This window comes from Ixodes scapularis, unplaced genomic scaffold, assembly GCF_016920785.2.
Source record: "Ixodes scapularis isolate PalLabHiFi unplaced genomic scaffold, ASM1692078v2 PGA_scaffold5__190_contigs__length_132052651, whole genome shotgun sequence".
NCBI classification, from domain to species: domain Eukaryota; kingdom Metazoa; phylum Arthropoda; class Arachnida; order Ixodida; family Ixodidae; genus Ixodes; species Ixodes scapularis.
Window position 1 is genome coordinate 125,203,218 of NW_024609880.1, and position 27,275 is coordinate 125,230,492.

The following is a 27,275-nucleotide window of genomic DNA, read 5'->3' on the forward strand; positions in this document are numbered from 1 at the left end:
TTTTATCAGACAGCATCACGTTCTTTCTTTCTTTTTTTGAAAGATTCGGAAAGCCATTTAATTAGCGTGGTCCTCAAATGCCGACTGGCAAGATTTATCCCCATGTTCCTTGCATCCTCTTTTGAAAAGCCCCCTCAACAATTGGTAGGGTGACAAGAAAAACGTTAACGAGAGATCTTGTAGATATTCTTTTAGAGCGCAGCTCTTAGGCGCCTGTTTCCGGGTTGAGCGGCGTCGCCGTCGGCGTAACCATGTGTTGCATTATGGGACGTTTCCCATAATGACGTCGTATATGACGTCACGTGTGACGTCATCAGGATAATATTTTTCTGCTGAACTTAGCGGGAAAATTTTTCTGCTAAATTTATCAGGAAAAGTTTCCCGTTAAATTTAATGGGGAAGTTTTTCCGCTAAATTGAGCGGGGGAATTTCCCCGCCAAATTTAGCGGAAACATTTCTCGCCAAATTTAGTGGGAAAATTTTGACCTCATGACGTCGCACGTGACGCCACTCAAACCGAGAAAAATTTTCCGCTAAATTTAGCGGGAAAATTTGTCCGCTAATTTTCGCGGGGAAAAAACACGAACTTAAAATGATGGTAAATTTCCCACTAAATTTAGCGGCAAGTTTAGCGAAAATTTCCCGCTAAACGGGAGGGGAGCAGGAGAAGAGGAGGGACATACCCTCCATATCCACCCCTCCTCCTCCTCAAGAGCTGCGCTCTAATCCGGAATTGCAGAGAGTTGTAAACTTCTTTTATTTTTTTCTAGTGCCAATCTATTCTGCATTGAAAACGGAAAGCAAAGGCCACAATGTTGTGTGTCGTGGCCCCTGCCTCTTTTTTTTTACACTGTTTTGTTTTACTTGTTAGATGATGGTTACTAGAATAAGGTATATTTGTACCATCGACGGCAAACTGCTTATTGTGTAAGCAGCCTGAAACGGTTGAACATGTTTTTATTCAATGTATGGAGGACGATATTTTCTTTCGGGATATTTTACAGCGTATTCGACAAAAATACCTAGAAATGACAGCACATTCTATACATAATTAATATCCGGGCCGCTTTCGGTCACGTCCACTGATTTCTTAAAGTGCTGTAATGCTTTGAAATTGACTGAGGAACTTGGGCTTTGCTGTGGCAGATATTCGTGAATTAAATGATGCAGCGAGCCGTGGCCGTCGAGCTCGAACAGTCTCTGTCACGCGCTCGTCGCTTTCACGCTGAACATTAGGGTGGCTTAATTTTAAAATCAAACATGCACACATCCGACTCTTTCGGAGAGCGAAGATACTTGAATGAATGAATCGCACTTGAGTTCTTACGCAGATAAAGATTGATTGAAAGATTAATTAATATTCGCCCCAGATAAGATCACCCACGCGAGTCCGAACTTATTTTTTGTTTTTGTTAATTTTTTTCATATGTTACTCCTCAACATGTGTAGTGAACGTGATAAAAAATATTTTACAAAAAACACAATACTTAAAGAGAAAAAAAAAATGTCTAGTGTGCCAAAATGGCATATTCGATTTTTGAAGTTTTGGTTTATGTCATGTTTGGTGACACCCGGTAAGCAAACAACATATATGACAAATCTCAAATATTCTTAACTTATAATAGATTATGGGAAATATTGAGTGAAATATGTGCAGCATTGTAGAGGTCATATATTTCGCGTCAAAAATGCGCAAACATAACTCCTTTGAAGTCTTGTCACGATTTCTGAGCCGTTATCCACAAAAGTTGAATAGCTACAGCATTAAAGTTTATATCATATATTGCTTTGAAAGCGTTCTTTAGAATGGTATATATATAAATCATTGCTTTATCTCGAAGATTGAAACTTTTATGTCGCTCCAAACATGTTCTAAATTACAAAGTTAAAAAATTTCGAGGGGTAATTAAAAAAAAAAAAAAAAAAGAAAAACATCTTTGACTTTTCTGAAATCTATAGTGATAGTTATTCACCATACTTTTGTGTACATTTATGAAAAACATCTGTATCATTTTTTTTTCTTCAAAGTTACAGACAGCGCTGCAAAGTGTACCTTCCAGGCCGGCATTTTTGCCCAATGCTACAGACGAGATGATCTTTTCATTCCGTGTATTATAATATATATATTTTTGTGCTATGTTCGAGTGTTGGGCTCAAGTTCAGGTATTCTACTAATTAAAACGATGCCCTCGTTGCTCGTCCTTTTTTGGTAATTTAACCAGTAAGCCTGTTTTGCCCCTTAAAATGACAAGTTCTGTGATAAATTTTTTCCACAAAAGCAGGTCGAAAACTTGTAATCGCTACTACAACCATTTTCTTTTTTGACGGAACTAGAAAAGTAAGTAAAGTAGTGAAAATTATATGCGAATATTTATACCTATACTCGCGTTGAAGTGGGAATATTTGAGCCACCACGCTTCTTACACTGCTAATCATGACGGTTGCACGTCTGGCTGACCAAGGTAAACCTGCGACTTCACTGGCAGACTTTCAGGAAGGCGTCCGTTAAGATTAAAAATATTTGTAATTATTTATTCCACTAAAAATAAAAAAAAGTAAAAATAAAAACGACGAGTAAAGATATCGGGCGCACAATATTGGCCCGCGGTAGCAGGAGGAGGGCTTCTTGAGAAGGCCGTCTTTGGTCCCTCTTCAAAGCAGACTGACGGCATTCCGCGAAGCGCTCACCTGATCCCAACGAGAGCGAGAAAACCGGTCAACTCGAATGTGGCTACAAATAAGGAATGCACGAACCGGAGGATTTTGACAGATCTTCGAAGAATCGACATCCAGATCTTACACACTGCGAAAATTGATCTGCTTTGCTATCTTCTTTTTAGCGTTTACTAAGATAGCACGAAATACTTTATGGACGCTCTAAGTCGCTGCTCTGTCAAGACACCACTACACGGGACTGGCAGCAGCGCCCGTGTTGTCTCGTCTCTCTATCCCAAGACTTCGCAACCTTTCGAGAGAATGACACGACAGAGAAAGAAGGAAGGATAATTATTAGCTTTTCTATGAAGCAACTTATAGACTATGCATAAGCACGTGGCAAGCAGTTCCTCCGAAAAGAAAAGCGCACAAGGAGAAAGGTTTCCGTAAAGCTTCTCTTCAGGCTCACGAGGGGGGCCACTGCGGGCTTGTGTGGTTTGTTTTCTGTCTGAGCCGCCGCCTTTCTGATCTAGCGCTGATGAGGCCAGTGGCACTATACTTCGTTTCACCTTAGCTACGAGCGCGGCCGGTGGAGGAGCGCGCACAGAGAGACGGCGAATACCGCCTGGTCCTATCAACTGCAGAGAGCACGCCATGACGTTGCGCCTCTTTCGCTGTTTGATTGGCGGTATTTCGGCTCGCGGTATTTCGATTCCGGGCTTGCGGTATTTCGATTCCGGTCTTTGCTCCTAGGTACCAGTGGCGTAGCAACGGGGGGTCCCGCAACGGGCGGGACCCTCGTGACGTCACTCGTGACGTCACGTGTGATGTCATTATGGGAAACGTGCCATAATGCAACGCGCGGGTTACGAGTGAGACCCTCGCGTTGCCATTATGGGACGTTTCCGATAATGCACTGCGCGGTTACGCCGACGGCGACGGCGACGCCGCTCAAGCCGGAAACGGGCGCCTAAGAGCTGCACTATAAAACAACAAAAAAATATCCGCTTTGCGCATTTAGTACTAGTGTCGCCATCCGGTTTAACACGTTAAAAATAAAATTAACAGGGCGGTTTATTTACACAAATTCGCAAAAACAAGAATATTAAGTTTTCTTGTCATGGTCTTAAAATTAGGATTAGAGGCAGCCCTAGTACGTACGCCCAAGCGTTTTGTCACGTTTGTCTTCAAAATAATTTTATTTTCAAAAATGTCTCAAAATCACTCTAAACAGTCAGAACGGTCATATTTCTGGATATGATCAGAAATCTCCAGCGCTCTCGAAACAAATTAAATAAATTCAAGGGCCGTACGATTATTATTACGTCTTCATAACTAATTTCCAAAAGAATGAATACTCTCCTGCATTCCTGAAGCTCAGGTTTGTGCAGCGAGATTTGCCCACAAAGTGACGACCGGGTGAACCCCTTTTGAGTTGAGAAAATATTCGGGTTGTTTTCATTGTGTTACAAAGAAACGCGCACCGCTCGCGTCAGCACTGCGGACGTTTGTGAGATAGTCATCGGGCTATCGCCAACAGGAGAAAAGGAAGAAGACACGTCGCCATGTCTCGCATCAAGGGCAAGGTAACTTTCTGGCCTTTTTCGCGGCTCTTCACATTCGGCGAAGAAGAGCTACAGCGTGCCTTGAACAGGGCGATCCACTCACTTGGCAGTGCACATGTGCCGCTCTATTCTGGTTACGCACCGCTGGGAGCGACTGGATCGCCGGGGTTCTCAGAGCAAGGTGGTATCCACTGGACGCCATGTTTGAGGTGACTGCCCAGAGCGCATGCTCGGGATGAGTTTTTATTTATGGTCTGCCAAAGAATAAAATCTTGATGGTGTGGAATGTTCGTGTTGGAACAACGGTTGGAAGCGTGTAAGCTTGCCGTCAGCACGCGCTCAGCAGCAGCGAGCTCAGCTATATGGCCGCCAGTGAATACCACCGTAGCCCTCCTCTATACTGGGGTGCTATGTTGCGCTTTTTGTACTCCCAGGAGACTTGGAAGAGGGAAGTGACGTCAACGACTAGAGCAAATCAGATTAGATGTTGACAGAAGAAAACAAAATCAACATCCAATCTGCATCTGCTGCGTTGTTGACGTCACTTTCCTCTCCCTAGTCTCCTGGGAGTGCAAAAAGCGCAACATAGCCCCCCTGGCCACAGTGGAGGAAACACATTTCTTCCATGTTTCTTTCATGTTTCTTCCACCGTGATAGTGACAAAGCCTGGCAGATCGCGACGAGACGCGACCGCCGAAAGTGAAAAGGTAGTGTGGCACACAACGGATGAGAGGATGGATGGATAGATAGATGAATCTGGCTGAGCCCTTCGGATCGGGCGGTAGCTTACGCCACCTAGCCATTTTGTTTTACCATTTAAGCTTAAAATATTTAAATGTGAACACTATATTCACTCCGCACTGAAAATAAAGTGAGGCTATAAAACCCCTTGCCATCTGTTAATAATAAAATACCTAGTTTTACTAATAAAATACCTAGTTAATAATAAAATACCATTCTGTCTAGCCACTGATCCCTTTCTGTGGCCTTAACTTTCTTCTTAACTGAGACCTGCTGTTCCGTAACTCCACTGTAGCCTAAGAACTTTCCTCTTAATTTCCTAGTGCGCTGTCTCCACTTTGTGTCTATACTCCTCATGTATATATAGCTGAAAACCTTTCGTGCCCATTGCTCCCCATCCAACCGATCCTCAAATTTTCTCTTGCTCACAGCTTCCACGCCCTCAAATGACGCCCATCCCATGTCTCCTTGTACTCCCTGGTTTGGCGTTTTGCAATGAGCCCCCAAAGCCAGCCTACTTACCGCGCGCTGTTTTATTTCTAGTCTGGCATGCACCTCGGATTTCATGCATAGCACTGCGTTTCCAAAAGTCAAGCCAGGCACCATGACCCCTGTCCAAATCTCTCTCACCGCCTCATACCTGTTGTAATTCCAAAGTGCTCTATTTTTCATTACAGCTGCATTTCTGTTGCCCTTACCTATTATATACTTTTCATGCTCACTGAGATATTCTGCACCATCACATATCCATACTCCTAGATACTTGTATTTACTAGCTCTCTCAATTGTAATATTCTGTATCTTCAGCCTCTCAACTTCATCATTGTTAAAAATCATGACGGCTGACTTTTCACTACTGAATTCTAAACCTAATTCCTCTCCTTCCCTACCACAGATGCTCATTAATTTCTGCAAATCTATCGTGTTATTAGCCATTAGTACGGTATCATCCGCATACATCAATCCCGGTAAGGATTGCTGAATTTTTTGGCCTAGCTTACTGTACGTAAGGTCGAATCCAAGCCCACTCTTTCTCTAGTCTATCCTCCAATCCTCTCAGATACAACATAAACAGCAAAGGTGGTAACGGGCACCCCTGCCTAAGGCCTCGTCTTATCTCTATTTTCCCCGGTGCCTTTCCTTGTTATAATCACCTTATTATCTTTGTAAATGTTGCTTAATATTGCTGTTAGTCCTTCATCTAGGTTTAAGCTCTCCACTATATCCCACAGGTTCCTTTGGTTCACATTGTCATAGGCACCCTTGATATCCAGAAATGCCAGCCAGAGCTGTCTGTCTGTCTGTCTGTTTTCTTTTTGCGCTATTTCTATACACTGTGTTTGAGAAAATATATTGTCCTCCAACCTTCTTTGTTTCCGAAACCCGTTCTGTAACTCGCCCAGTATGCCCTCGCAATCTACCCATTCCCTCCAGTCTGTTCTTTATAATCTGCATTACCAACCTGTAAATAACTGGGGTCACGGTTATGGGACGATAATTCCTAATATCAGACTTATCTCCCTTTCCCTTATATATCATACTCATCCTACTAAGCCTCCATTCATCTGGAATATTTCCTTTTGTTATCATAGTGCTCACTACCTCCCTTAGTTTTGCCTTAGATTTAGGACCCAAATTCTTCACCAGCTTGATTGTGATCTCATCTGTGCCTGCCGACGTGCCAATAGGGACTCTACCTTCCGCCTTTTCCCATTCGTTTTGTCCGAAATCCGCGATGTCACAAGCTGGACTGCTACTTCCTTCGGTTCCCCTATCTTCCACATGTACCCGTTCCCGAAATTTCTCCTCCATCACTGCTCCTATATATTGTATCGCATCATCTCCCTCTAATTGATCTCCCTGATGCGAGAGTAAGAACCTCTGTTTAGCTTGCGTCGTTTCACCGAGTGAGGTCAAGTGTTCCCCAAAACTTCTTGGCTGCGTTTCTATCTTTCTTGCTTACATTACTCATGCATTCCTCACCCTTTCTCTGAACTTTCGCATTATTCAAACTGGATGCCTCTCGGCGACATGTTATAAAAGTGTCCCATTTTCTCCCCACTACGCTTGAATGCCTGTGTTCTCTAGAGGTTTTCTGACGTTTTTGTATCGCTTGCTTCACTTCTTTGTCCCACCAGCTTTTTGGTGTATGTCCTTGCTTCCCTTTTCGTTTACTCTGAACTTTGTCTAGTTCCAGAGCAAAAAGCCTAGTTACACTCTCACAGTGTTGGGTAAAGTACATCTAAAAAATACTTCAAGGGAAGTACAGAGTAAATAAGACATAAAGTACTTTAAGTAATGTAGTAAGTACACTGGGTGCAATGTACTTGAAGTAAAGTACTAGAAATACAATGTACTTTGAAAGTAAAGCACAAGTATTTTAACACAAGCTTTCATGATGTACCTTAATTCCCCTATACAGTGATTTTTTTAAACTGGTGCGCATTGCTCAGGGGTAATCAGGGGTGCATGACCTATTTTCAAAAACAGCGGCGAATATTTGATAAAGCCATTTGGACACAGAGTAGTTGTTTTCAGGTATGGAGCCAAATTCAGAAGTTCCTCTTCTGAATTTGGTGCCGCTTGCACTGGATTGTTGCACCCAAGGGGGTTTAATGTACTAGGAAAGTGCATGACGTCTGCCCCATAGCTTCTGCAAGCAATCCTCTCATAGAGTAGTGTCTTCTCTTTAATGAAAACAAAAAAACAAAAAAAAAACAAAAAAAAAACAGTGAGTGTGGAGCGAGGTGGTGATAATTATTCATAATATGACACCTGAGATTGGGTGCGAAAAAAATTAAGGAACATTCAAGTCGAAGGAAAAGACAAAAGAGAATGTCTCAAAACATTGTGACGTTCTCCTCTGTTGTCTTTTTCTCCGACTTGAAAGTTTAATTGTTCCGCACCACAGTTTCAGGTGCTAGATTATGATCAATTTTGCTGTCCTAATATTTTAAACCTCCTCGCTTGCGCTGACCGACCAAAAAGTAGCGAGAGTTCAAAAAGCTACTGGAAAGCCGCCCCTGCAGAACAAACGGAGTGATGCGTCGTCTGCTCACCTTTCTGGTGAGGACGGAATATCCCTCCCAGTATTTCTTCGGAGTTAACAAAGCATCATTTCGTGATACAAACATAACAAATCCAAATTTGGGAAATGTACTTTGGAGTCGGGAATCGTACTTTCCTCGGAAAGTACCAGAAAAAAATACTTTAAGTAAAGTACAAGTACATATTGTAGTGAGTGCGCAGGCGAGCTGGTGGAAATTAACCATTCTGATGTTAGCCTGAGACTGAGGCAGGAAAAGAGGAAGTTTCAAAGTAGAAGAAAAAGGAACAGTCGAGGATACGTCTCTAACACAGCTAAAGACAAGTTTATTCGGTCACCCTCTTATATACACTCCACAATCTTCACCACAGAACCTTCGCGACCTCCAAAGGTCGCGAAGGTTCTGTGGTGAAGATTGTGGAGTGTATATAAGAGGGTGACCGAATAAACTTGTCTTTAGCTGTGTTAGAGACGTATCCTCGACTGTTCCTTTTTCTTCTACTTTGAAACTTCCTCTTTTCCTGCCTCAGTCTCAGGCTAACATCAGAATGGTTACAAGTACATACTCAGAGAATGTACTTCAAGTAAAGTACAAGTTTCCTAAACCTACTTGAAGTAGTAGAGTCCCTCCGATTGGTCCGTGAAAAGAGTCGTGCGTTGCAGCGTTCGTCGGAGGAGAGCCTGGCGTCTGGCAGCTCGATCGAGGAGACGCGGAGCGTGATGTCCTTCATCCTGTCGCGCGTGCCCGGCACGGAGCTGTCGGCGCCGCCACCGCCGCCGCCGCCGCCCCCACCTCCGGAGTCGCCCGTGGCAGTGCGAAAGCGGGCCTTTCCCTGGACGTGGCTGCTGACACACGCGCCCTGCGCGCTCAGGTACAACGCACCGGGACAGAGGACAGACAGTCTCATAGCAGAGCCAAGCTGAAAACCGCTGGCACTCAGTTCGTCGAACGATGTTTCATCAACAGATCGTTTTCTTCGAAATGCAACGCTTCATCGAGAGTTCGTTTCATCGGAGGGCTTCTCGCGTTCGTTTCATCGACACATCTTGTGTCGTTTGGTTGAACAGAGCCCTGCTCTTTTCGCAACATTTTTGTTTTGTTTGTTCCGTTTTGCCGTTTCTGCAGAAGAGAGCGGAGGAGAAATGGAAAGGGGGGGGGGGGGGTGAACGAGGTTTTGGTAAACACGCATAGATGGATCCCGCGCTAGCCTTCAGCGGCTTTTGCACTTGATTACGCACCTAGTAAAAAGGAATACGTTGTCGACGAAACGTCGCAGGAGCATGTATCCATGAAACGAGTGGCCACGAAACGCCACAGTCGACGAAACGTGTCTTCATAAAACGTGTGTCCATTTAAAGTTGTCCCCCAAACGTGTTTCCACGGAACGATTCGGATCCACTGAAAGTAGCCGAAAGCGTTTCTAAATTACACTGTGTAGTCAAAAAAGAAAGAAAGAAAAAACGGAAAAGAAATTGGCGCATATTTTATTTATACTTTTGACACCTTATTGTTCACGATTAGGCCAACCTTACTAAAGAGTCCGATGGGCAGACAGACATTTATAACGCACAAATTATAAGGACAGCCAGAAGAGATGCACATGATATGCGCGCTGACTTGTAGCAATCGAAGGCCGTCTGCGGTGTGTTCTAATTTCTATCTAATATTTCTAGTATATTTACGGTACAGTACAACGCAACACGAAGTTTATTTTTCGCCCCAGGGTTCGTAGTCGTGGCTAACGATAGGCCAAAAAAAAAAAAGAAACGCTCTAAAGGTTTTTCTAACGTGCCATGTGTTTTCTGGAAACTCGTTGTCTTCGTTCATGTTTCTCCACCCAGGGGACTCTGTTAAAAATGAACATAACAGTTGTCCCTCCCAACTGAACAGCGTCGTAGAGTGATACTAATATTTCCCCTCATCTAAACATGCTAGAATCAAGCACGATTCGACATCTCCCAACAAATTGGCGGAAAAAATGCGTAATCGTTTTTTTTATATCTTTTATTATACTCGAGAAGGGCCGCGTGCCCTCTCGTCCTAGAACAACCGTGGCACCTCAAAGTGACTAGCCCTGAATTTTTGCTTCGACGTCATTGCTAGGACCAAGCGACTGGGGTCCATATTGTCACGGAGTAAGGCGAAGAGACGATAAATGATGAACTGAAAAGAAGCTTTAATCGACCAACTTGCGTTAAACAATATAAAAAAAAAAACGAGCGTCGAGACAGCAGAAAAGCGGGCGGCGATTTGGCGGCGTAACGTGAAGCGAGAGCGGGACTGACTCGACAAGATCACGGGCGGCTCCTTATCCTGTGTGCGTCGGCATCGCGAAAATTCGGCCCAGAAGGTTCGAGCATCCAGCGTTCGGGGTGAGAATGAGCAGGCACTTAGGCACTTTCGAAAGCAAGAACTAGCGCGAAAATATAGAAGTTACGCCCTGAGTTAGAATAAACGCGAATCTTCTAGAATTCCGTGACCGGGCGCTGCTTGCTCGGCCTTGCGCGCGGCCATATCATGGGCCAATGACATTTTAGCGAACAGCGCCGTATGAGCGAATCGAAATTTTAGTAAATAACGGAAGCGCGGGTTAACCCACCGCTTCGCGGCGGCAGTTTGCGGCGGCCAAAAATGTTAACCAACTTTGCTCACCCGTCAACGCCGCTTCGCGGCGGCTGACTATTCGCTAAAGTTTCATTCGATGAAAGTTCGTCGTTCGCTAAAACGTCGTTCGACTAACTGAGTGACACCCAAGTGACGGAGCAACATGGATTCCAGTTATTTTTGGTTCTAACCGACACTCGAGGTGTCCAGACCTGTCTGTGCAGCGTTTTGCACATTGGTGTCTTGCTCGCAATCTGTTCGTTGAACGACGTTTCATCGACAGATCGTTTCGTCGACTTGGGACGTTTCATCGACAGTTCGTGTCATCGAAAGGCTTCCCGCGTTCGTGTCAATGACAGACTGCTACGTTTTGCACACACTGCTGTCTGGCTCGCACTCTGTTTGTCGAACGACGTTTCATCGACAGATCGTTTCGTTGAAATAATACCTTTTATCGACGTTTCGTGTCATCGAAAGGCTTCCTGCGTTCGCGCCGATGACAGACTTTGCTACGTTTGATCGAATACAGCCCGGCTGTTTTCGCAGCAAACGTTTTGCTCTTGTCTTGTGTACGGGCGAAGGGAGAGGAGCGGAAGGGAAATGCTTGGGTAAACATGACTCAATGAATTAGCGGCTTCAAGATTTGATAACTCACTTAGTAAAAAGAAAGTGCGTTGTCAACAGAACTTCGCAGCATGCGTCCACAAAACGCCACAGCGTTGATGAAACGCGTGTCCATGAAACGTGTGTCCACGAAACGCGATTCCACGATATCTGTTTCCACGAAACGATAAGGCCCCCGATGTCTCGGCCCCGTGGCGAGGACTCGGACGCCACTCGAAGCAGCGGGGCGTCGTGCTTGTCCAGGCTGCTGCTACTGGTGGCGGCGCACGCAGCCGTGGCGGTGTCCCTGGCCACCTCCGGCCGTGACCCCCGGGAGCCCTGGTGCAGCGGCTCGGGCTTGCTGCTCGTCTTCCTGGGGCTGCTGGACGCGGCGATCGCGTGCGCCGTCACCCGAACGCCGCGGAGGAAGTTGGCCGAGCTGGTGAAGCACGTGAACAGGAGACTGGCGCCAATCACCGCCACCAAACGCTTCTCCAGGTGAGCGGCGAGTGCGTGACAACGCAGGCCGTTTGCTCACCAAGGCGAGTATCTCTCCCGGCACTCACCTGCAAGAAAAGAAGAGAAGTAACTGTTACTCTCTCGTAACAAGTTGCTGAGCTTCAAAAGGAACACTCAAACTCCCAAGTAACCACTTTCTCGTCACTCTGACGAGAAAGTTGGGAGGAAGCACGGACGACGTCCACGTACTATAAAATAGTGACATATTTATGGAACATCTAAGGTGGTGCTGCTGAGCGAGTCTACTCTTGGTGCCCATGCTGCCGATCTACTTTCAGTGGTTCATGGTGCCGTGACGTCACATATGCTGGTTGTTCAAGCGCCCAGGAGACGGAGCGACGATGACGCGTTAAGTTCCTGAGGGATAAAAAGAATGCGCGAACAGTCGCGGTGCCTGGGAGTCGCGAAAGTTTGGGTTCCAGTTGTGCCGCCTCGAGCCGGTAGAGATAAAAGAGGTTGACCTCGAAACGTTGGTATGCAGCTCCGAGAGTGCTGATTATGACGACAACTAGTCTGCCTGTCTACTCGTTCGACTAGTTGTCACGCAACTCCGCCGTCGTTAATCGTCGGGTCGAGCTGTGCCAGCCGCGAGGTGCGGCGATCCGCGAAGTTTCTCGTTCTGACGAACAAACGCGCTGACTGATCCGAAGGGGGACTCTGTACGACCTTCTCGTCAGTCGGTAGATGGCAGATGTCGCAAGGAGCACGCCAAGGAGTCACCATGCATGAGGAAGTTTACAGAAGGCTTGCTCGAAAGTGGCCCGCACGTTGGCCGTTGCCCGCAGGGTGAGCTGGACGCTCATCCTGGCCTCTATCCTGGCGTTCGTGGCCGTCGACTCCCGGCTGCACGCCGCCAGACTGGCGTCCGTATTCGGCATCGTCATGATGCTGGGCTTTGGCTACATCTTCTCCGCTCACCGGAGCAAGGTCAGTGGCGGGACCTTAAATACTGAACTGAAATTTCGAGCTCACTGAACAAGGCTGGACGGATAGGCCGGACGCTGCAAAACCCCAAAACTTCACTCGCGCAGCGAAGTCTCTAACGGATCGCCGTATTTTTGGAAAAGAAGTGCGCGACCGAACACGGTCGACGAGGCTTACGATACAAGGCACGTCACGATTCCCATTCCCTCTCCTCCTTGCTACGTCCCGTCGAGCTGGTGAACCGAACCGAGGCCGCTTCCACTCAGTCTCGAATTCTCCCGAAGGACAATGACATCAAAGACCTCGCCTGATCGCGCCCTTCTTTTCCTAAAGTACTGCCGTCCGTTTGAGATATCGATGTATGAGTGATGTTTTGGAGTTCGTAGAGTCCCGTTCAACGCTTCTGCGGCCTGATTTTGCGAAAGCCAAATTTCGGTTCAGCATCCCTTCAAAGGAATGCTGAACCACGGCCGGACTGGAAGCGCGCGCTCTCTTTCTCTTCTTACGGCCTTTGCAACTTTGGCAATCGCCACCTCCCGCCGCAATCCGCGGGGGGTGCTGTCACCTCACCCCTGGGCTACCCTGTGCCGTTTGCGCAGAGCGCGTCTGACAGTGTATCTCAGCGCTGTCGCAACTTGCGGCGGAGATTTTTATAGCCTTTGACGTCTGATCATTGCGTTTTAGACCCTCAGCCACTACCTAATGCGCTTCTGATGAGCCCAAAACGGTTATTATTTGACGCACATCTCCGAGAGATTCAGGGGTGAAAATTAATAAGCCGAGACAGCGAATGCAATTGCGGAAAAACTGTACTCGTCTTTACCTTCCAGGTCTTCTGTTGCAACTCAAGGGGAGACGGGCCCCTTCTATTTGAAGAAACTTTAAATGATAAGTAATGTGTACCCTCGTGAAATGTGAGCTGGCCCAATCTATCTATTGCCGTGGTCTGCATCATCATTTCATAGGCCGCACATAAAGTCGGTCAGCTGCTCTAGACGAGGGTGTGGTAGTCTGTACAATTTTCGCACAGTGCATATTACAGCCTAAAGTGCTTCCTCGAGGGCCTGTGCACATATCCAGCCGATTTTTCGTTTCTGTCCGTGACCGTCTTTGCATGGTTAATCAGAAGTATTCTGAGGAACCTTTGCCAAAACAACAACTTACGAAGCTCCAACACCAGTGCAAAGCAGCTCAAAGGGCCTCTCCGAGTGGTGTGAAGTGGGGTGAGGTGGTTGCGCCCTTGGCGGCAAGCAAGTGAACTACATACGGAGAAAAAATACAATTGAATGCCGGGCGATTGCAAAGGCCTTAAGAAGAGAAAGAGAGCGCGCGCTTCCAGTCCGGCCGTGGCTGGACCAAACATTTCAAACATTTTTGTGAAAAACTCGAGACTGAGGTATTGCAGGTGACAAGGAAGAGAGCAGAACGTCTCAAGCACAGCTAGACCTCTATTGCGGACAGAGCCTGAAAAAAAAAAGAAGGAAAGGGAACCCTTCTTCACATCACCTTACGACATCGGACCTCTAACAACGGGGTCAAACCAACAAACCATCGACGGCACCAAAAATGACAGATCAATCACAAACAAGAAAGCGCCTGGAAACTTAGTTTGCACTGGACCCTTCACTGAGGGAGTCAGCTATAAGACTGGACAAAGGGGGCAAAGCAAAATTGTAACAAGAACGAAGTAAAAAGAAAGTTGACATCATTATATCCCCCATTCAAGCTTAGATTGAATGGGGGATATGATGACGTCAATCTCGTTGCGTGTGCTCGCGCACACCGGCGGCTGCTGACTCATGGAAAGATAGTGCGCCACTTATTGTAGACACTGAATTGTATGGTTCAGCATCCCTTTAAATGCACGAGGCGCCGCTCGGGTTTCGGCAGCGCGTCTTCGGCCCAAACCCAATCCGAGCTGTGCAGCGGGGCTTCACTCAGAGCCGGGATCGCCTTGAAATGCGATGAAGAGATGTCGCGTCGGGTCTTCTTGGAAAATAAATTTTGGGCCGGCATGAACAATTTTAGATTGAGATTTTGCTAATTGCATATTGTTTAGTGAGCCAAAAAAGAGGGCAGAATGTTAAAAGCATGCCTTTCGGTACGAACATTTATATACCATGTGCAAAATTATTGCCAGCTATCATCATCTTTCCATTAGGAGCCGCCATTTGTTTTTTATATCTTCCAGCTTTGGACGAGGCGCATCTGCATATAACTCGGTTTTCCTAAAATATGGACAATTGGTTTGAGCGCTCAACGAGTTGCTGTTTAGTTTCGGTACAAACAAGAAAAGAAAGACGGCCGCGAAATTCTGGAAAAGCAATTGTCTGCAACGAGGTCGCAACACTCGTCACTGAGGCAGAGAACTGGGCCATCCAGGGGGGCTATGTTGCACGTTTTGGATTCCAAGGAGACTAGGTAGAAGGAAGTGACGTAGGTATGAATGAACGTATCTTAGCAGCACCACGCAACGCGTCATCAGCGACTCGACCAATCAACATTCAAAGAGCGTTGTTGACGTCACTTCCTCCGTCATAGTCTCCTGGGAGTCCAAAACGTGTAACATAGCCCCCCAGGCCAGTGAACAGTCTTTATCGGAGACGTCTGTGAAGTGCTCGTACTGGACTTGCAGCATGCAGGTGATCATAATTTAGTTCTACGGCTCCCCTATTGTCGGGACCATTTTTTCTCGGTCGGAACTATCGGTACGAGAGTCCTCCAATACGGAGGAAATTTGATAATTGATTATGGGTAGGGTACACCAGATGGCACTTCTCTTTTGCATATGGTCTATTTCGTATTTGCCTTTCCTTTGAAAACTCCGCATTTTCACCGTGATACATCCGCGATACCCAACGCACGTCAGCCGACACCAGCTCGGCATTAAACGCGAGCACTGCTCAAAAACGGAAGCTTGGGCGTGTTGGTAAAGCATGATGATTAAAACGTACAGCGTAAACAGACTAGACAAAAGATAGAGGACACACCCGGACGTACTCAATCTGTCGACGAGCAATTGCATTCGGGTTCGTGGCCAACGAGTGCCGTGATGGCACCTATCATTACTTACGCATGACAAGTTCTACGGTGTGCTTAAAAAGCACGGTTGAAGCTTGGAGTCATCGCACCGGTGCGTAACCAACTCAGGACCACGCGACATGTCACTTTTGAGTTGGGTATTAAAGTTAAAGGAGCGGTGCAACGATATGAAATAGGAATGTTTTTTTACTTTACACGAGCTTACAGGCACTAGTGGGACTCAAGGATACTCGCACGCAACGCCACTGTCCAAGAAACTCCTTTGTTGCGGTATAGTTTCAGGGACAAAAGCGATCATTTTCATTCAATCTTTCCTTTGCAAAATTTGGTGACGTAACGTGGGGATCGCAGTACAGCCCAATGACGATATTTGAATGCGGTTCATAGATTGGACCCGAGCATTGCGTGGGCACTCGATTTGGGCTCGTGATAATTACTAGCTCGAGAAGCATTCGGGTAGTGACCCGTGTCCAATCGCTGCGACGGCGACAGTAGCCGAGCCATAACAATGTCTGGAACTCGGCGCGTGTCCTGTGCTTTGCCAACCCCAGCGCGTGGCTATGATCAACCTTGGCGGCATATAATCGGCTCCATATCACGTGGCCGCTTGTTCTGGCTGCGAGTTGAGGAGGTGAACTACAGTGTTGGGTAAACGTTGCTCTTTTTTTTTTTGGGGGGGGGGGGACTTCTGTTGCGTGGGGTGAAAAACGAACGGGTGTTTCATTGGTAATTAACGTCAGGGATTCGTTCTAAGCGGCATTTGCGCAAAGTACAATAATTGTTGCATCGCCCCTTTAAAGGCCTGTTCCCACATGCAGCGGAGCGCTACCAGCATAGCGCTTACCTCGCGCTAAGCGCGTGCTGACGGGAGCGTTCACCAGCTTTGTATCCCACCGTCAAAACTGTTGCTCATGGCTGACGATAAGTAGCTGACGGCACGTGAGGAGCGCTACATCAGCGCTTCGCTGCATGTGAGAACCGGCCTTAAGAATGAAGAAGTGGAAAATTCATTTTAACGAGGGTATGTTACGAGGGGGAAAAGAGCGATCTCAGCAGCCAGTTTGGCTACGCCACCACTGCCGTAATGCATCGAGGGAACTTTCGTATTTCTGCACGTGCGACAACCTTGCTGGAGCTTTGCGTGTGCAGAGCACGAGAAGACACGAGCATAGCCTCCTCTACACTCACAAAGCCTCGCAGTTCGATGACGGAGCCATAGACTGCCGGGTCGTAGATTTGGAGCTCGAGGATTTGGTAGCACAGAGCATCAAAGAGGCATTTCTCGGGGAACCTAAAGCCCCTCTATCCTGGGAAAAGTGGCGCGCACCACTTCTGGGAAGAGTATGGCGTCTGAAATCTAGCTCACTGCTGCGCTGCGGCGCCATGATCTTCCCAAAGACTGCAATTTGCACGTGCCTCGTGCACCGACGCACCTTGCGCTACTTTTGAAACATGAAGGAGCTTTAGGAAAACCTGGACGTCAGCACACAGCTTTTGCTGCGGCGAGGACCCGAAACACACTTGTTCGTACTGGAGAAGTGTGTTTCGGCGTCTCGCCGCAGCGGGGCGCCAGTCACGTGACTCTCATCCGTTGTCTGCCACTCCATGCACCTTTTCCATTTCGGCGGCCGCTTCTCGTGGCCTTCTGCCAGGCTTTGTCAGTATAGACGAGGCTATGGCACGAGCTGTGGCGGGCACAGCCGCCTGCCTCCTGTGGACTAAAGTTATGACGGCTTCACGGATGCGCAGAACGCGTGGTGAGATCGGTCTACAGACCAAAATAATATCGACACAATCTTTCTGATTTAATTCCATAACATCGCAATGCTGTGTGCTGCCTGGGTTGTATATTTACACGTTTTCGATCATTTTTTTGCGAGCGGAGATGATTTTTTTTTTTTTAGTCAAGGTTGAACCGATAAAACTGATGCACGCGCAAAACGTAATTTTCGGCTCGTGACGGACGAAGAGTTCAATAAAAGTTGCAAAACATACGCGACTCCATGTGGCGATGAACTATACTCGATGTTTGTACCGCCGTACATCAACAACAGTTTCACCAAAGCAATAAATATGAACGGCTGTGAAATCATGGGTGTATTTGACAGCATCGCCATTACGCCCCTTTCACACCGTGTGGATGAAGGGCGTAAAATTCGCCCATACACCCTTTTTACACGATTTCAGACACCATCGCTGCAAGTGGGGCGTAAAGACGGTGTGTAAAGGGTGTAAAACGTGAGCACACCCTTTTTACACCCACCGATATTCAGAAATCGCGTAAAAGGGTGTTTTGCCTAACTTACACCCTTCTTACACCCTTTTTACACGATTATGGTTGTTACAATGTTTAGTGTGTATTCCATCAGCTGACATTTAATGATCTGGCAGTAGAAGAACCCGCGAGTCTGAGCGGGAGACCGTGTGTGACGCTAACACTTTGCGCGTGCACTAGCCTCCGTTGAAGTCAAAGGTTCGTTACGCGGCGAACGGTTAGTGAAATCCGTCCATTACGAGTTGCTTATCTAAATTACTTTCACCCTTTCCTGAACACGAGAAAAGTAGCACTTTTCAAAGTATCCGCGATTTTATTTTCCTAACTAACTTGCTTATGGAACAAAATGACAATTAAAATGTCGCCAGTTAGTTGTTCTTTTAAAGGAAAAAGAGGTTGATATTGTCGGTAATATAGTTTACAATTTTATTTCTTAAAAATGCAATATATATGTGCGGAAGTCGTATAAACGCCGAAACTTCTATAGCCATGTCAAATTAAGGGACAAATAAAAAAAAATCCGAATATAGAAAATGTGCCCCACACCCACGGCTCTTATTTCTGAAAGTTAGTGTTCTCTAACTCGATGTTTGTACCGACATACATCAACAACAGTTTCACCAAAGCAATAAATATGAACGGCTGTGAAATCATGGGTGTATTGTCTATTTTTGGTTCTTTGGAGAGTTGGCCTCCGTAACACGTCTGCTTTTCAACGAAGGAATGTTTATATTGGTGAAGCACAGATATACGTGCACACCTCACATTCTCAGCAGAAAGCTTTCTTTGTGTTCTACCTTGGGCTTGCCACAGCCTTAATTGCATTTGCCTCGTATTAAAAAAAAAAAAAAAAAAAATTGTGCGCCTTGTGGAGGAGGTAAAACGTGCACGCAGGCTCATAACGGCCTTGGAAATTATAGCGATGCTTACCGATAAAAACCTTCTGTTAAGCGACGCCTATAACATAATTAAAAGTGTCCCCAGAGGTCTTGAGGTCTAAGAAATATTCCACAATACAGTTGAATTATGTAAATAATGCCATCTTTGTTTCGAAGACCGATGCAAGCAGTTGGCCACCTTAGACAAGAGCAACTACCGTTCCCAGGAGTATTTTTGACAGCCCACCACCTTGTGATAGCTTAAACCTACCTTGAAACCGAAATTAACGTTTTCCGGCTATCCACGATATTGTGGAATAAAATTCCCCGCACTCAATTGAATTTCTTGACAGCGCTTGCAAATCATCGATCACCGCTGATCGATGGCCCATGGCCGCGGTCAGGAAAGAGTTGATAGCGTCGGGTAAAGGAATGCGTAAACAAGTAATGCCTAGGATAACGATGCCATCCCGCACGGGACATCTGAAGAGCCGCTCAAAAAGGTAAGTCGCCCTTGCCACGAAGCCTACTGCGCCGCGTCTAATGATGATGCAATGAAACCGATGAAAGAACAGTGGCGATGATGGTTCAAGTGCAGCATCTTGGGTTTATGTTGTGCGTGATGGCTTTTTCTTTGGTTTTTGGCTTCCTTAAAGGGGCCCTCTGGAGCTTTCTGCGATCGTCTGTTTATATTGTTATGTTGCGTAGTAGGTGCAAGTTAATATGTATACAAAGTTTTAGATTACAAAACCGTTTATTAAGCAGATGGCAGAAGAAATATATCGGGACTATTTTTTCTTGGAAGACAATCCCCCATTCCCTGCCCATCGCTAAAACTTGACCAATGGAAATGCTGCGTCCCGCGGTGAGTGCGAAAGTTATTTTTGCAACACTTTTTAAGTTTTTTGTAAATTAGAGTTTGAGAAAAACGTAAACTGATTGTGGTGCGGGAAACACAGTCCGCAATTATCGCTCCGAAACCAGCGAACTATGTTTTCTCCCCGCAAGCTTGTTGCTAGGGGGTGATGCGTCGGCGCGTCGGCTCGTCTGCTTCCCGAGGCGTCTGCAGGCGTGCGTTTGCGGGACACATGTTCCTTCTTCCCGTGGATCCCGACTCCGAAGCCAGCTTTGCGATCCTTCCACGTCAACGAGTCAAACTTTTTCTTGCCATCTGTGGGATGCGACTGCGTATTGCAGTAGCAGCGCGACGGTGCGGTGCAGCGAACGACGACTGCCGAGCACAAAGTCCGGGTTCCTTGACGACGGTCCGCGCGTGTTCGAGAGATTTCTCCGCGGGTCGGCGGTCAGCGGCGTCGGTGACGCGCAGTGACGCCGGGATCCTTCGCTTGCTATTGGCTGACGCGTAAAGAGATGCCCCTCCCGTTTTCCGGGGGCATCTCAGAAAGGGGGGCGTGCCGGGGACTTTGATAGCAATTTTAGTAGGGAAATCCGCCGCGCATGACCGTAATTTTATGATTTTTAAGATTCTTAGGGCCTGCAGATTGAGTTACCGCCATAAATAGACCATCGCAGAACGCTCCGGAGGGCCCCTTTAAGGATACGATATAAGATGCAAGAAAGAGAAGCGTCTGTCGGGCGTGCGGCGTCGACGTCTCGCAGGTCCGGTGGAGCCCCGTGTTCTGGGGCGTGGTGGCGCAGTTCCTGCTCGGCTTGGCCCTGGTGCGCTGGGGCTGGGGCAGGCAAGCCATGGCCTGCCTGGGGGCCAAGCTGAGCGCCCTCGTCGCCTTCGCCAATGCCGGCAGCAGCTTCGCCTTCGGCCCCCTCGTGTCCGGAGGAGCGCCCACCGAAAATGCGGCCCCCACCGTCTTCTCGGTACGTGCAAGAGAAGACGAGGCTGATGTCGTCGTCGTTTCTGGATCCCCGAGCAGCAAACACGCTGACGCATGACACCGTCAGTCTTCGTGTCGCCACCTTGCGACATCGAGCTCGGTGTGGGACGCGAAGCCCAGCTGCCTCTACTCACTGTTCCAACGCGTTCCAAGGGCGGTACCCGCTATTCATTCTATAGTTCGAGCTCGGTGTTCCCCAGTTTCTATTCGTCCCTGGCAGAGTGTAAACGACAGGACGTGTCTTGGAAGGTCTAGCGCGCGTTGCGTGCCTTACGTCATAGCCTCCTCTATACTCACAAACCTGGCAGTTCGACGATGGAGCCATAGAGTGCCCGGTCGCAGATTTGGAGCGCGAGGATCTGGTAGCACAGGGCATTTCTTGGGGAACCTGGACGTCAGCGCACAGCTTTTGCAGTGGCGAGGACCTGACACATGATTTTCAAAGCCGACTAGAAAAGAAGCGGTAGCGCTAGGAACGCGAGGAGCACGAGCGGACATTCCATCACTCGGGAGAAGTGTGTTTCGGCGTCTCGCCGCAGCGGGCGCCAGTCACGTGGCTCTTCTCTCATTTGTTGTCTGCCGCTCAGCAGCTTTTCAATTTCGGCGGCCGCCTCTCGTGGCGATCTGCCAGGCTTCGTGAGTATAAAGGAGGCTATGCTTACGCCTCGGCTGCGCGTGCGCGAGTTGCACGAGACGTTGGAGGCGAGACAATCCTCCCTGCCTCTCTCTGTCACCATAGGCGGACTCGAAACGCTCACTAAGAACGGCGCTTCCAGGTTTGTTCAACCACTGATGGCAAAGTTCTTAAGAGAACCGATTCCCCGGTTCTCTTTTTCATTCTTAACGGGAAGGGAGCCCCAGAAACACCCGAAGGAATTTGCAACATTCCAATTTAAAGATATAAGGACAAAAAACACACCAACTTAAAACCTGAAAATATATATCTTGAAAATAACCTTATGCTTTTCATAAAAAACTGTTAGAAACCTTGTCGTTCATTTTGAAGTAATCTTACCTTAAAACTTCCTCAGATATTGCACTGAAAACGGGCAGCTGATCGTTTTAGGTATTTGTACTTTTTGATAAATTTCGGCGGTCCAAGTTAAATTTGCGAGTAAAACCTTCGAAGATGACGTCTCGTCTTCCAGTCGATTTCCATTCGAACGATTACTTGGACAAGTAACTGCGTAACCTTCGCTGCATCCCACTATTGTGCCTCGAATGCCCCCGAGCGAAACGCTTTCCGGTGTGGTGCAGTTTAGCTCGTCAAAGGAACGCCAGGTTCGTTTCTCTATTCCGTGAATGGCCTCGGCAGTTTAATCGAAGAGTGCCAACTTCTCATTGGCAGGCTGTGGAACTGCTTTGACTCCGCTCGATGTCTGATAGGCGAAGTCACTCGTCTCAGCCCTGGCGGACGAGTCCACTGGCGAACCGACGACAGTGCCGTGTGGTTCCAAACCGTGCAGGTGCTGTCCACGCTGATCTTCTTCGGCATGCTCGTGTCAGTGTTGCGCCACTACCAGGTTCTGCAGGGCGTGATCGGCAAGCTGGGCTGGCTCATGGCGGCCACCATAGGCACCACGGGCTGCGAGTCCTTCTGCGCCGCCAGCAACCTCCTCCTCGGCCAGGTGCGTTCTCGCGCGGACGCCTTTGCAGACGTCCAAACAGGTTACGAAGAACGGTACGTTGTTGAGCCGTGCACGGAAGCTCTTACGGCTCCCACTGGGAGCGCCCGTCTGTCCCGACGCCGTTCGTCGGCAGGGTTTAGTTCGACCTACGCAATGCTACAATGGCACAGACCGCGGCAGAGCAAAACAATCTTGCCTATTTGCCATCTAAAGCTATAGGAAAGACGCGCCTACTCTGCACTAAACAAACTGACGGCGCTCACGAAAGAATCGGGTGTCGATATTCTAAGCGCCATCAATTATCATCGTTTGAATGGAGGGACTTGACAATGACTGGCAGCCGTTGGAAGGACCGATGGCCTTTGGCTGTTACCAGGCCCCGGCGCCCTCATCCACTTGTTCCGGCAACAGATGGCACGACTAACTCTTTGCAGGCGGACGCTTGCATGCTGATCAAGCCGTACATGTTGCGCCTGACAAAGTCTGAAATCCACTGCATCATGGCGACGGGATTTGCCACGGTATCGGGAAGCCTTCTCGCCATCTTTATCCAGTTCGGGGTAGGTACCGGAAAACAAACACTGCCTTATATTTACAACCTTTACAAGGGCTTACGAGACTGCACTTCTCTAGAGTCCGTGGCTTTTGTGTTAAAAGAATTATCTACTGTCCATCAAAAGGCAATACTTTTAACATGAAAACCGTAGTTTTTACTTTATAGGCCAGGCCCGGTTCCCAAAAGAAAAATTTAAATAATAAAAATTTAGATATTATACAGTCCGCGCCGTGTGCATAGTCCGGACGTAAACAGATTCTTTTCGCAGCACATCTGGAAAGAGGCTCGCTTTATTAGCGCACGGAGCAGCTTGTATGGTCCAGAAAGAACTCTTCAGATATTCACAAAATCCATGGCGCCATGATGAAGGACGTCGAAAAAGCCTGGTATAGTCGCCACCTGCAGATAGTCGGCAACGCATAGAAGGTCTAGACAGGTCCGCGTGTCCGTTAGATATGGCTGGCTCCGGTTTCCTGTTACGGAACGCGGACGTCGACTGGAATTTGTCTCGTCCCAAGGGTGGCGCAACACTGGTCCGGTGCTGGCCGCCGGTAGGTGGCCTAAAGACATCGTCCACACAGCAGCGTTGAACTGCATTACGTCGGCTGTGGAATCTAACTCGATCCATATTACCCTCGCTCACGCGGGTCATAACAGGCGCTAACACAAGTAGAGCGACGTCAGTAGGTTCTCAAAATCCAAGGAACTTCGAAGGGACGATTATAGGACATGGAGTGGACGGGGGTTCGATCGGAATGTCGTTGCCGATTAGAGCGCAGCCCAGTGTTTGTATAGCTCGGGAGCTCAAAGCCCGTTTCGGAAGCGCGTTGCGTCCTTCTCATGGAGTTGCCGAGGGTCCCCGCATGATGCCTCTCCGACGCCAGCTGAAGCCCGAGTACCTGCTAGCCGCCTCGCTCATGTCCGCCCCGGCCGCCATGGGCTTCGCCAAGCTCTTCTACCCGGAGACGGAGGAGTCGGACGAGAAGGACGACCCCCTCCACAGGTTGGTGTCCCGCTCTCCTTTTCGGAATACTCGGAGAGGCCCACAGTTGTCATTCGTCTGTCAGAAGTATGTTGCACAGCGAGAGCTCTCGTGGACTCTTGCCATTCCTGGAAATGACGCAGTTGACGTTGTAGTTGTAGTAGTTGTTGTTGACGTTCTTGATCTTTTAGTAGTAGTTGTTGATATTGCAGTTGGAGATTTAGGGAGTCCGTCGTTGATGTTGCCCAATCCTGGAAAACGATCACGCGCCGCCCGCGGGAATTGAACCTCGGTCCACTAGGTGCGAAGCAGGGGCATTACTACTGAGCTAAGCCACAACGTTAACAACTAACCCCGTTTATACTTAGAGTTTTTGTAGTATCATAGCCTCCTATATACTGACAAAGCCTGGCAGATCGCCACGAGAAGCGGCTGCCGAAATGGAAAAGGTGGAGCGGCAAACAACGGATGAGAGGAAAACCACGCGACTGGCGCTCCGCTGCGGCGAGACGCCGAGACACACTTCTCCCGAGAGAACAAGTGTGTTTCGGGTCCTCGCCGCTGCAAAAAACTGTGCGCTGACGTCAAGGTTTCCCGAACAAAAGGGTTCGACTTCGCCACGACGTGTCGCAGATGCCGCAGTGACCGTACTGTGGATCATTTGTACTTACCCAATGAGGGGATCAGCCAAAGATCTGAATGATTAGATCCAATTGACCAACCCCCTCTGGCCCGAGTTGCTCAGTTCATGCAGCCACCCATTTTTTTTTTCGTTGAAAAGCTTTTTTGTTAAGGCAGCATTCCTTGTACAATAAAAAAAAAAAAGAAAAGAAAAAACTGCAACTTGGTTGTGCGAAATGGATGGAGACTAAAACAACTTCCGGCGATAGGATCGCGTACTGATCGTTTATTTAAATATTCTTCGTTCTTTCTCGAGTAAGCGGATATGACGCAAAGTGAAGAGTCCAATTGAGTAGACTTCCTATGAGTGCCCGATGCGTGGATACATTCGTTATAGGCGTTTCGGTGCGACTTAGCGTTCCCCGGTCCAACTTACTAGCTCGAAGAAGAACTGAAATTAAAAAAAAAAAAGAAGGCTCTCGCAAAGAGTTTTGAAGATGGTGGGGGAGTATAGGCGTATAGTGTCCGAGCTCGTTGGTTGCGCGTCCAGCCGAGAGGCGTTCTCTGGAAGCGCGTCGTCCCGTCGCAGCCCCGACCGGAACGTGCTGGAAGCCATGGCCCACGGCATGTCCTCCATGGTCCTGCTGGCGGCCAACATGCTCGCCTGCCTGATGGCCCTGGTGGCGGGCATGGCCCTACTGGACAGTGCACTCGTCTACCTTGGCACGCTGCTCGGCTGGAGCTTCCTGGGTCTGAACGTGCGTTGACGGGGGGAGCGGTCGCTTTGACCGCTGTCGACTCTCCGCGCTTATTGCAGTGGCTGGCGGGCCGCCTGTTCATCCCGCTCACCCTGGCCATGGGCGTGGACGTGGGCGAGTGCGTGCGCGTGGCCACCCTGCTCGGGGTCCGCGCCACGCACAACGAGCTTGTGGCCCACGCGCGCCTCGAAGCCCTCGAGGGACAGCTCCCGGTGAGCACAAACGCTCTCCATGCGCTCCGAGAAAGGGAGTAGGAAGGAAGTCTGTCCGTCCTCTCAGTTGCGTGCCGACCTGGTGAGCTCGTACGCGCTGTGCGGCTTCTCGAACCTGGGCGCCGTGGGTGTGCAGCTGGGCGCCTACGCGGCCCTGGCGCCCTCCCGGCTCGGGGACTGCGCACAGGTGGCTCCGCGGGCGCTCGTCGCGGGTTCTGTCGCCTGCTTCATGACCGCCTGCGTGACCGGTAAGTAGGGGCTACGAGACTGCCTCGGCCTGAGGCTTCGCTTGGAGTACCCTCCGTGTACCCTCGGATCTCACAGATTCACTATCTAAAGATCTCCAGCCGTCGCTTAAAATAATTACGGCCAGTAATGTGAAGATTTATTTGAAATCTAAGAAAATGGTTCGCCGTCCTCCAGGAACCTGAAAAACCGTCCGCGACAGAGCAAAACGACACCGCCTGAGAATTCAGACACTCGACCGGTAGCAGCTTTCAGTGATGGTACCGCGCTTTGATTATCGCGTTCCTCAGTTCGGGGTTCATCGCATTTTACTATGAATATTCTTGCCTACATCTTACTCACGTAAAATATAATGGGATGCTTTCCTATCGCTCGTATACCTTAAAAATAATTAATAGCGCGTCACGAACGCATAGGGCCCATGTAAAATAAATTTCCGACGGGTTTGAATATCACGCATAAACTAACTTAATGTAATGCAATAACCTGTTCTAATATCTTTTAAAAAAGTTTGCTTTAAAGTTTTTAGGCAAATTAAAATTACAAAAAAACCCACAAAAAGTGCATTTTCTGTAACGTGTTACAGAGGTCAATTGTAAAAGTGATGCGAGTTTAATTAAAGAAAAAAAAAAAGAAGCCAGCCATTGTAGGCTCGTTCCTTTGCACTAGCTAAGCACCTGTCTTCCGGCGTCGTCAACCACGGCGATCGAGGCGTCGCTCACAGCAGTCGAGCCGTACGATGATCTGAAGTGCCCGTACTCAATAACTTTCTTAAAGAATTCGGATGTTGGCCCAATCACACGTTTTGTTCGACTTTAAATTGCATTTTGACGGCTCTGACGTATCACCCTCCATGTACGGATTGCACGCTTTCAACGTCAAATGTCGCGACCACGGGGCGAGGTGTTCCTACTTTTTCCGATGAAAATATAATGTCCTAATAGTTTGCACCTCCGTCCCCTCGGTTGCCCGAGCCCCGAGAGAGTTGGAAACCTCAGAAAGGGAGCCATAATATCGTCGCGGAGCCCTTTTCAACGTCTTGTTCTACGCCCGAATCATGCGGGTGACCGCCATTTCGATGAGTGCCAGTGCGCCCCCTGTAGGTATGTTTCGAGTGTGTCCTCCAGCGTATTCGTTCTCCCCTGGTGCAGGTGCTCTAACGGACACGTCTGCCTACGAAGTGCCGACGAGATTCAACAGCTTCGACTTCATATGAAACAGGAGCCGCGCGTCCCCTTGTGTGTCTCCCCCTTTTTGTTCTCAGGCCCCCGTTTGTTCCTGGTGAGCGAATAAAGGCTATCGAAGTCCTCCAGGGAGCCGCATTTATGTCCCAAAGTTCCGGCCAGAGTGTGCGTGGTCTACACTTTGTTTGCAAACGCTCAGTGCCAAGCACACGTTAAAGGAATACTACAACGAACTTTCGGCGCTTATTTCTTGGTCTATACGTGTTCAAAGGAGCAGTATCACATCGAACACACCAATATGTTGTTAAAAAAGACACGAAAAGAAGTTCTAAAACAAGTTCAACGATTAGCAAAGAGCACCTGGTGGATGTCGCTAAAGCCTCGT

The 27,275-nt window shown here is 48.2% G+C and overlaps 1 protein-coding gene across 1 annotated transcript; it reads left to right on the plus strand.

Moving 5' to 3' along the window:
* The first annotated feature begins 4,110 nt into the window (after positions 1-4,110).
* Positions 4,111-27,016, plus strand: LOC8050445 (solute carrier family 28 member 3-like). The gene is made up of 12 exons (XM_040205791.1): positions 4,111-4,241; positions 8,671-8,879; positions 11,480-11,713; positions 12,520-12,661; positions 20,474-20,686; positions 22,170-22,331; positions 22,766-22,891; positions 23,772-23,890; positions 25,080-25,248; positions 25,308-25,460; positions 25,528-25,708; positions 26,858-27,016. The coding sequence occupies exons 1-12, from the start codon at positions 4,221-4,223 to the stop codon at positions 26,920-26,922; spliced, it is 1,794 nt and encodes a 597-aa protein (XP_040061725.1). The 5' UTR covers positions 4,111-4,220; the 3' UTR covers positions 26,923-27,016.
* Positions 27,017-27,275: the final 259 nt, after the last annotated feature.